Genomic DNA, 11,594 nt, shown 5'->3' on the forward strand with positions numbered 1-11,594 from the left:
ACATCCTCTGGTCTAGCCAGATTTGTAAAGTAGAATTGGGATCATGATAGGGGGAAGGGCAGGGGAGGGAGCATTTAGGAACTAGAGGAAAGTTGTATGTTTCAGTTGTATGTTGCTACACTACACCCTGACTGACTCGTCTCCTCCCTGCGACCCTTCTGTAAGGGGATGTCCAGTTGCCTACAGATGGGCTTTGGGTCCCCACTCCGCACGCCTCTTCATTCACAATGATATGATTTTTTGTTCTTTGATGCCTGATGCCTGATCCCATTGACACCTTGTGATCACACAGGCTAGTGTGCTTCTTCCATGTGGGCTTTGTTGCTTCTGAGGTAGCCGATTCAGGTTTTACAGTAAATGGAACACAAGCCAGAGTCCGTGGCGTGGTTGGCGCCCAGTCGTGCTGCATTCTGTAGCAGCTGCTGGGAAAGAGAGCCAGAGAGCAGAACTTCTGGCTTTTCAGGGCCCTCCGTTGGAAGGCGTGGTCGAAGATACTGGTGGACCCCATCGGCTTAATCAAATTCACCTGACTTAGATGAGTCAGTCCAGGTGTAATACCCACCTAGGTGTACCACCCCTTCCTGGCCGGGAGCTTGAACCTAACATTTTATCTCGCAATCTGAGCATTCACAGGCATCAGAGAAGCTCAGAGTTCAGCCAGCTGATCAGCTGGCTCGCAGCACCTGAAGTTTGTTCCACCTGCTGGTTCTAACTGGTGGGCATCTAAGTCATCACAATATTTTTAGTTCCTTATAGACTATTAGCCAGCATGGAATGGATGGGCGTGATGGCACCTTATAAAGGATGCCCCTGATGTCTGCAGAGAAATGATTCTCAGAAACCGAATCTACTGTGTAAACGTTCACCTTGCACGCAAGATACTAGAGAGAGAAATGATTTAAGATTATAAAAGAAATATAATCAGTACAAAGGGGCTTCAAAATGTTTTAGGAGAAATGGAAGTGAAAAGATAAATGAAGCTTCCGGAGAATTTTCAGAAAACCTCCCCTTCTCCCGCCTCTATAATCCTGCTGTAAAAGATTCCAAACATAGTAGTAAGAGTAACAAATAAAATAGTAAAATCTGCCTCAAAAATTTTTTTTCATAGTTTGTTGTATAGAGGTCCAGCAGATATGTAAGCAGGCCAGTTTCCAATACCATTTGGAGGCTCTGTTTCATGGAGAGACTTGTATATGTTTATACACCAGTAAATAAATTAGCCAGAGACCGAATAGGAAATAGATGGTGCATTCAGACTAGCCAATTTAAAACAACTTGGTATTTAATGCCTTGGGGGCAGACCAGAGAGGGAAAAACCATCTTTGGGTCTAAAGGGACAGGGAAAGAGTACTTCAAGGAATGACTGAGAATGGCTGATGCAGTGGGCTTCGTGGTGAGAGTGGTGGCCTTTCAGGGAGATCAAGCCAAACCAGCAGAGAGGGAACCAAGAAATAAATAAACCCCACTCCTCCTTCTTCCTTTTGTTGGTGCTTACGGAAGGCCAAGTCCACCAGACGCAAAGTCAGTATCTTGGAGGACCTAGCAGGGTGGAGAGAATGCAAAGTGGACGAAAAAGGAGCAAACTGCTCTCCAGGGCTCTGTGGCTCCCCAGTTAGGAAACATCCGCTCTCCACCCAAGCCCCTGGCATCAGCTCCTCATTTTTTTCCCCTCCCTCGCTACTCCCTTCTCCCTTATGAACCCTTGATAATTTACAAATTATTTTGTCATATATTGCACTGTCCGATGTCTCCCTTCACCCACTTTTCTGTTGTCCGTCCCCAGGGAGGAGGTCACATATAGATCCTTTTGGATCAGTTCCCCCTTTCCAACCCACTCTCCCTCTGCACTCCCAGTATTGCCACTCACACCACTGGTCCTGAAGGGATCATCTGCCCTGGATTCCCTGTGTTTCCAATTCCTATCTGTACCAGTGTACATCCTCTGGTCTAGCCAGACTTGCAAGGTAGAATTGGGATCATGATAGTGTAGAGAGCAGCTGCTGTACTGAAAGCAGCTACTCTGTTAAAAGCAGCTACTGTGTTGAAAGCAGCAGTATTGGAGGTAAAACAACACTTCATGAATTATAATTACATATTGTTTTTGTGATGAATCACTATGCTTTAATTATGTTCAATTTGTAACAATGAAAATACATCTTGCATATCAGATATTTACATTATGATTCATATGAAGTAGCAACAAATATAGTTTTATGGTTGGGGTCAGCACGACATGAGGGACTGCCTTAAAGGGTTACGGCATTGGGAAGGTTGAGAACCCCTGGTCCAGTCTAGTCTAGTGGGTCCATTTTTTCTTTCAGTTCCTTCTTTTTGGTGCCTTAAGAAACCTTCGCATAACTCAAGGTCACTCATTTTTATTTTTAACCAGAAGCTTTCTAGTCTTAGGCCTATCATCCATTTCAAATTAATTTTGAGATAGAAAACATGGATAGTCATAAACTGAAAAGATGATCCTTTCTCCATCGGATTGCCCAGGCTTCTTTCAGAAAACATTAAGTGATTCGATACATGTAGTTCTAATCTGAACTTTTGTTCAATTCATCTATTGATCAATGTACAAAGATACCTGTATACTTAAGTCTTAACATCAGATGGCGAAAATTCTCCAGCTTTGTTCTCCTCCCCCACCAAATTATTTAGCCTATTCTAGAGTCTTTTCATTCTTATATAAACTTTAGCATCTGCTCATCAATTTCTGTGAAAAAAAACAACAGGCATTTTTATTGGAATGATGTAGTCCAATTCAAGGAAGATTGTTGACATTGTACAAAACTTCCATCTGAGATAAGTTGATCACAAAAGGACAAATGCTGCTTATTAGATCTTCAATGTGTCTCAGCAACATTTTATAGTTTATCCCTAAGTATTTCACATTTTATATTATCATAAATGATATTAACTCATCTCAAGATCCTTAATCACAGCTGCAGAGTTTCTTTGTAGGTAACATACGCACGTTTCTGGGATTAGAACATAGTCATTTGGAGGGGCTGTTGTTCTGTCTAGCACATCTCTAATCCTCTCTTCCTGTCCACTTTTCAAAGGGCTGGAAATAACACAGTAGCCTTAGCTGAAGTGCCCTTCTATGAGCTTCGATAATCATCTCCCCATCCTAACGCTTGCACTTTCAACTCCGTTATAATCACCTCTGTGTTTTTATCCCAATAGGCTGTGGACTCCTTTGTAAACTAGCATGTTTACAAGCATTCTTAATGCTTAGCAAAGTATCTGGCATATTGTAGCTGTTTAATAAGTATTTAAGGAAATGCGCCTTAAATTAAGTATATAAGGGAGAGAGAGTGGGAAATAAATTTGAAAATATGAGAAATAGCCATGATAGAAAAATGCTAACTCTTGTGTTTCACAATATTGACATTAAAAAAATTAATGAGGAAAAATCATGATCTGCCTTCTAGCCAAGTGGGTACCATCTAGACTCTGGGTTCTAGGATCTTAAAAGCTTACAAGTGGCTAACGACTACTGGTCTCTATTCACCCAGAGCAATACAGTAAGAAGGTAACCCAAAGAGCAGGACAGAAACAAGTCCACATGAGTCACCACCTCCTCTCCCCTGAGACCAGGAGATTAGATGTGGCCCTGTTGGCAGTGGTGAATGACCGACTGTGCCACCGGGGTCAGGGTAGCCAGTTCAGACAGAATGGGAGAAGAGGATGGAGCAGGACTCAACTTATTAAGAACGAAGGGAAAACAAGTCACCTACCACACCACCGCTTCCTGGCTGCCAGATGGGTTTGGCTGACAGGGGGCATCGGTTTAAAATGATAGAGCAGGAGGAAAGCAAAAATATCTTTCATCCCCTGCTAACCTTCTGTCTCTGGTAGTCACTGTGTCTTCTCTGTCTTATGGCTTCAGGACTGGTAACATTGCTTTCCCTCTACTGTCCCCTCCATTATACAGGTGGCAGCATTTCCTAGTTTCATCTCTGGGGTGCCTCAGCATTCTTTGGGGGCTTCTAGGTCATGTTTCATCTCATAGAGACCCTGCAGGACAAAGTAGAACTGCCCCTGTGGGTTTTCAAGTTTTACTTGAGTAGATAGCCTCATCTTACCCCAGCAGAGTGGCTGGTGGCTTAGAACTACTGACCTTGTGGCTAGTAGCTCAATGTGTAACCCACTTTGCCACCAGTGAAGACAAGTCACTGTATTCCTTCCATGTGAAAGATCAGGAGTCATTTTTTCCTAGTTAGACTTTGATAAAAGTACTGACAACTCTGAAAACAACTGGAAATCTTGATCCCTATTTAAAATGGGTTTTTTTTAACCCATGATACCCTGATTATCCCATTGAGTGGAATATCAGCAATTATGTTTTCCATCAGCCAACTCTATATAAATCCCATCACCTTTCCGATTGATAGTAGAGAAAGAAAGCCTGAGAAAAGTTCTGCACAATGAGAGTTTTTGCTTCTCAAGAGCAGAGCAAAGCTCAACAGGACTCAGATAGGTATTTGATACAAAATAGAACTGATTCTTGGAAATCTGATTTAAATTCTATGTTGATATAGCTAAGTACATTTGATGCAGTTTCTAAACTTCGCTGCAGTTTCTTGAGTTTGCTTTCAACCCAGAGGCCCCTTCACAGCTTTCGGAGGGAGTTAGCAAAGCCAATCCAGTGTGAGAGATGCCTCAGGAGCTAGATACTTTTTGTTTTCTTTACTAATAGTGCAAAAGTTGCAATATCAGATGACATTAAAATTCATGGAAGCTTTATTGGTCCAAACAAGTGAAGATTGCTAAGGCATCTAGAAATATAGCAAGAGCTAAAGTGTTAAAGGATATTCATAGCCTAAGCACTGCTACAAATTGAAAACTGGGTAGATCAAGACCATTTCAATTATGTTTTCATCACAGGGGTTTAAAAAAATTCGAGCCGCTATGATGTGGGGTGGAGAGAGGGGCAGCAAGGCACCAAATCTTTCCTAATGAGTGTGCACAGAATGTTATTTCTGAGTTGGCTCCCTAAAGTGTCATAAACAAAAACACATTTACATCAATGGTGTTTATTTTTCACTTTAATCGAAACAAAATGGTTCTAACAAGATGAAATTTGGCTGCTGACTTCTGCAACACAAAAGGACAGCTCCTCAAACCATTTCGTTCATAGGAGAAATGATACTCTTAGTGATTGTTGCCCTCACATATCATTCTGAAGTGTTTAACACTTGGATAATATCACAAATGAGCGGACAATTTTCAATAGCCTCTTTTAATTGTTTTTTTGGCTGCATTTTATGCATTTCATATTGTGAGATTGTATCGTTAAGATGAGCTAAGCTGGCGGAAACCAGTCGCGGAGTTCTCAGTTTCCCGGTGTGGCCTTCCCGTTGTCGCTTGTTGGCCTCCGGGGCAGTGTTTGGCCTGGTGGCATGCCTGGGAGGATTGGGGTTGTTGCCTGAATACTTTCCTAAAAGCCTCATCCTTGATTTTGTTCTTTCCAGATGCCTAAATGAGGCTGCAGGAGGTAAATCATCAAATTTATCCGAACAATCCTAAGTGTTAAAATAAAAGATCAGATTGGTAAATTAAATTGCTTGAAAGTATATTTTGAAATTTAAAAAGACTATCATTTGTAATACCAATACAGAAGATAAGGGATAACCTCAGCAAACAGTGTACAGGCAGTCCCGCGAGCTCCTTAGAAATTGTGCTTTTAAGAAACTTATTGTTTCAAAGGACAAGTTGTCTCAAAATAGATGAACTATGAAGCTCAAAACCAGAATTCAGACTTAGACAAAGCTCATCAGACCACTCTATTTCTTCTGCACCAAATACTCTCTCCCAGTCCCAAATATGAATTATGTATGATCCCTAAACTGACTTTTTATATCATCCAAACTTTAATATATTCTTCACACTATATTTATGTAGCATTATCTACCTACATACCTACCTACCAACCTACCTATCTCAGAATACTGGTGACATATTGGTTATGTGTTGGGCTGCTAACTATAAAGTCAGTAGTTCAAAACCACCAGCTTCTCTGAGAGAGAAAAATGAGACTTTCTACACCTGTAAAGATTTATAGTCTTAGAAACCTCCAGGGGTAGTTCTACCCTGTTCTATTGGGTCAGTATGAGCTATGATCAACTTGATGGAAATGAGTTAGTTAGTTTGTTTATATATCTATATCTATAAATCTCTTTGGGTCCAGGAACTCCACTACTTCTAGAAATAACTCAAACTATGGTGGAAACATTGTGTTAGGTTGTTACTTTGAAGTGTCACTTATAAATGTCTACTAACAGAGACATTTGTGTACCTAATTTGATGCCATTATATAAATATATAAAATAATAATTGTGAAGACTGATGTCAATCAGTTCAAATATGTGATACAAATATGTGGTGGTGATGTTCACACTAAGAATAGTCAATATTTTATGTGGAATCTGAGAATAAACAAGTGAAGTCCATTCTTGAGACTATTGAAAAGAGATATACAAAAATAAAGAAAAACAGGATGGTTGTGTTAGAGTGGATAGATTAGAATCTTCTATTTCTCTTCTCCACCCCTCAAATTTTATTTATGATGGCTACATTTTATAATAAAAATATAACCTACACACACACCTAAAAGTGTATGGAGCTATCAACCATCCTCATATGCATGTAGACTAGTTTAGCCAGCAGGTTGAGCAGTTGCCTCAATACCTTGCCGAGATTGCCCCACAGAGTAATGGGGCTCCTTCGATGTGTAGAGGGGCGCCAGTGGCATAACAGGTTATGGGATGGGAGGCGTTGGCAGGATTAGGGTACCAGAAAGATAAGTGTTAGGAAAAAGAAGTGCAAGAGTCTGAAGACAAGTCCTATTTGACATTTTGGGAGAGGGCAAGGAAAGAGACTTCCTCTTCTCTCTAATGTACATGGGATAATGAGGTGTGCCAAGCTTTTCAGAGGCTGTGTACTGTATTCTTGAGCAATGTACCTTGTTGCGTTAGCATTGTGGAGGGAGGTATGAAAACTCACTACACTGGGCATTATCTTCAATATTGCTCCTTCTACTCAATGCCTCTGCCTTCTGTCGGACTCCGTTGGGAGATGCCTGGACTTGAGAAAACCTGAGAAGTGAGCCTTTCTGATTACCTGAAAAAAATTTCTCTTCCCACTCATTTCCTGTTTTCTCTCTACACTAGAGAGAAAAGTTCAGGTATACCTGGATTAACAGAGGGATATAAAGAGAACTCTCCCTTGATTACTCTTAGTGTAAGGGCAGTTCTCAGTATTCAGCAACAAAATAGTTGTTCTGAGATCCTATATGATCTCATACCATTAAACATAAATACAATTTCTTGTTTTTTTTCCCATTTTAAAAAGTGATATATAGATTCCACTTGTCTAAAGGAACTTCGGAAAGTCTTTGTTCTACAAGAATGATGAACCTATGACTTTCTTTTCCCAGTGTGTGCGTGTGCACACACATATACACAGCAATAGTAAATTATTTATAGGAAGGGAAAATTTCAGTGTCAGGGTACAAGCTATCCTGATAATATTTACCTTGACACTTTGGAGCTAATCATTTGCTTTACTGAGTAAAACAAATGCAAAGCTACTATTCTGAAATTTGTCATTTTTCCCCCCATTCAGAGGCAAAATTGTACATATCAAATGATTGGTTTAATATCAGTTTTTGAACGGAGACATTTTCCCAGCTGTGGGTTATGTTTATCCAAACTAGCAAGGAGCAGAGATTTGGGAAATATGCCTCTTGTAGTTCTATATATTTTTGTTGTTGTTGTTGTTGTTGTTTTATTCAGTTCTACATTTTAACTTCCCTTTAAGATGGTTTGTATAAAGTCTAATAGCAACTGTACCTTTCTATTTGTGTATGTACGTTGGTATTGAAAATGGACGTGAGTTCTTACATTGCTCACAGCATATGATGTAGCAGAAGGATGTAATTAAAGAGTATAAGTTAAATAAAAATGTTGCAACTCATAATCCAGTAGGTAATAGAATTTGAATATCCTTGACCCTTATAAAATAACTGACATAGAGTAAGACCTTTGTATCTCTTTACTGAAACAAAGCTAATTCAACTAGGGAAAAAGACTATATACTTATACCTATATATCTATATTAAGAGGAACTCTGTTGGGAAAGCATTGGACTGCTAACTAACTTGGAAGTCACCAGTTCAAACCCATGAACTGCTTCATGGGATAAAGTTGAGGTTATCCGTTTCTGTAAAGTTTTATAGCTTCAGAAGCAGAATCTACTCTAAAGCAGTGGATTTGTATCTACATGAAAAGAAAACCCCAGCTCTGTGGCACTGCCAGTGGTTGCCCAGGCTGTGCCTGCACACAGCCCTGCCTGCGGGGCGAGTCACAGCTGAAGTCCAGCCAGTTTCCCACTGGCAGAGATAGTGTCCTGGCTGCTGGCTATGCCAGGCTGGAAAGTCTGCCCAGAGAAAGGGGTGCTTTTTTCTACCCCATGCTCCAGCAGGCATGCCCTGGATCTAATTCATACAAAGAGACCAGGTGTGTGAACAGTCCACCTCTTTTGTAATTGCATTTCCTTTAGTTAAAATATTTGAAGCTCAGTAGGATGCTTTAAAATTAAATTTGGAGGTATTTATGTCTTGGGGCAATCAAAGCTAAACACTCATTTGCATGCAAGCATATATACCCTAAAATGTTTATAGAACTCTGCCAAATACAGAAATCAACTTAGAAAAACACTATTACATGTATAGTTGTTCTTGCCGTCCAATGAAGCAATGATCTGGGGATAGATTTCTTCAGATGAGTTCTTGATGAGGGCACTGTGGTTGGTAAGATCTTAACTACCTTGCTGTATGTCTTTCTTTGTTTGCCAAAATGATCTCTCTCTCTTTGGAGCTTGGGCTTTAAGCTTTCCCTCTTTAATAGTTCTGGGAATAGAGGTGGTTTTGAGCATGTTTCAACTTCTAACACTTCACATCTAAAGGGTTGTGATTCGGGGACCTCTGCATAGCTTTCGGTGCTGAGCACAGATGTTTTTTTATATGGAGTTTGTATTTGTTGGTATTCTGCAAATGTTACTGAACTCTGTTTCTTATTGTTATTATTATTTCCTTTCCATCTTTGGCTGTCTAACTTGGAGGCGCCCCCGACCTCCGTGCTGAAGTGATTTGAAGGATGGCCCTGGCATGAGGGAAACACCGGTCGCCTCGCAGCCTCCTCCTCTTCATCTGACATTTTATAGTCCAGAACTCTGGGATACGGTGACAGTCTTGCGTCAGGTCGCCCCTGCACGGTCAGTTTATAGATGCTAATATGCTCTTTTTTCCCACTGGACTTCATCCTCAGTGTCCTTTCAAAGCAAGCATTTGATTGAATTATTTTGCCATCCCCACCATATGGGTCTTGACTCTCTGCTTTTAAAACAGCATTTTCTGCTGGCGGAAGCTGGAGGAAGCCATATTCATTCCTTGGATTCGTGAACATCATACTCATGGGTCTGTCTGAAGGTTTACTCATGGAGACTGCTTGGATATTTTTGCTGGTGCCGGGCTGTACTTTCATTAAACTTGGTGTATGACTGCCTTCTTTAGAGTAATAGCTCTTCTGGTCTGTAAGAATGGGTAGATTTTCTTTAATACTGTGCAAAGGAAAACCTTTTTCTTCCTTTCTGATCAATTCGGTTCCTACCCATCTAGCCTCAGGAATCTTTTGTAAAGTGGCCTTTTGAGCAATTTTTGAATATTTACTTTGCTTCTCTGAATGCTCCTCCACAAACTTATTTTCATCTCTAAAACTCAAATCTGTCTTCATACATTTTAAGGGTGTGGAACTGGGGTTATTCAAATGTATATGCTGGTTGATGCCCTCTAATTGTCTCTTTGTGAGCAGTCCAGATTTCGAAAGTTTTTCTATAAAAAGGGTCTGGATGCATTTACTTAAATCTGTTTTTAGATTTAATAGTTTGTTTTCTGATAAAGCCATGAGAGAACTCTGTAGAGATTTATTTAGAGGATATACTGTGTTTATGTCAAACCAGCTCTCAGAACTCTCCCTTGAAACATCTTGATCTGAGTCATGTACAGATACTGAGGCACTTTCAGCTCTAAGAGGTGTGGTTGAGAGTATAGTCGCAGGCTCTGTCTCTTTAAATAACTTGCTTCCAGAAAGGTTCTCGAGGAAATAGTTTTTGAGGATTTCACTTAAAAAAGACCTTAGCTTTATTTCCAGATGTTTATCTATGAAATGATGATGAAAATTATTTACAAAACTCATGATTTCTTTTGCTGTTTCTGAATATTTCTCCTGGAAAACTTTTTGCCCACTTGACTCATTCATCACATACAGATTTTGGTAGACTTTTGGCAAATCCTCCTCGGTGATGTGTCCTGATTTGGAGAGTCTTTCTACAAGGTAGTGCTGGATATGCTTACTTAATTCGGATTTCAATTTTTTTATCTCTGCCTTTGAGAGTTCTTCTAGAAAGATGCCCAGCTTTGGGTTCAGCATAGGTTTTTGGTCTAAACTGTCAGCTTTGTCGAAATCCTTCTGGATTTCTTCATGGTCTTCTACATCAGGTGTAAAAGAGCGATCGTGTCGCTGTTGGACTTCTCTTTCTGGTGGCCTTCTTGCGGACTGACTGAATTTGTAAAATGCACTTAAGATGTGTTTCAAAAGGGAATTTAATATTTTGGGATCTGATCCATTGATTATACTCATTAACGAGTTGCTTAAGTTTTCCAAAATAGTATTAAGATCCGGGTCTTCTTGATAAGACTTCTGGTCATCCCTTGGGAAAGTTGTTTCTGTGTGTGGTATTGAAGGGTGATCGTCTGAATCTCGGGGGGCTGTATTTTGACCTTCCTCTGTAAATGCAGCCACCTTGAGTTCATGGCTGCTTCTTTTGGGAATGGTGGGCACACTGTCATCTGAAGGCGATTTGAGTTTAATTTTGCTTTTTGAAAGCTCCTCTGTGGGGCTCTTTTGCTTTTCTGCAGGAGAGCCTTTCTCTGAGTCCACCAAAGAACTCCCTTGGTGTTCTTTATCTAATTCGATCATGTTTACTTGCCCATGTTCTGAAAGAGTATCTTTAGAAAATGCTTGCATGGCCTGCTTTACAGCAGATGTGGACAGTGACAATTCTTCTGCATCATCTTTTTTGTCCCAGGGAGCCCCAGTCTGTGAAGGGAAGCTGCTCGCTGAAGCAGTGGGTAACTGATCCTGCACGTTGAGCTTTGTTTCACTAAGCGATTTCACATATGTATCCACCTCTGAGGTCTTAGCTGTGAATATTTGCTTTATAACATATTCCTCTAAGTCTTTTGCAGAGCCCTGTTCCCTTTCTGTACCTAGAGAGCTTCCTGACCTACCTTCTGAGAGTGAATCTATAGACATGCCTTTACTTATTTCACTTAAATGCTTCTTTGAAGTTAAAATATTCTTTTCTAATGACCAACTTTTTGAGTCTGGCATTTTTTCAAATGTTTCATCTTCTAAATTACTTGACAGTTTATCCTGAACACGCTGACTCAGAGATCCACTGCTTTTCTTGTTTGCTTCAAGGTCCAGAGGAAGATCTTCCAAACTACTCGACGGTTTGTCCTGAAC

General features: G+C 40.3%; 1 protein-coding gene across 1 annotated transcript in view; it reads right to left on the reverse strand.

The window, feature by feature from the left end:
* Nucleotides 1–5,235: 5,235 nt before the first annotated feature.
* C2CD6 (C2 calcium dependent domain containing 6) overlaps nucleotides 5,236–11,594 on the reverse strand; it is a 118,025-nt gene continuing 111,666 nt past the window's right edge. The window contains 3 exon segments of the mRNA XM_045296649.1: nucleotides 5,236–5,253; nucleotides 5,256–5,531; nucleotides 8,733–11,588. Coding sequence (XP_045152584.1) covers nucleotides 5,236–5,253; nucleotides 5,256–5,531; nucleotides 8,733–11,588 — 3,150 coding nt within the window.

This window comes from Echinops telfairi, unplaced genomic scaffold (assembly GCF_000313985.2).
Source record: "Echinops telfairi isolate 266 unplaced genomic scaffold, ASM31398v2 ScPeMD7_3;HRSCAF=10, whole genome shotgun sequence".
Lineage (NCBI taxonomy): Eukaryota > Metazoa > Chordata > Mammalia > Afrosoricida > Tenrecidae > Echinops > Echinops telfairi.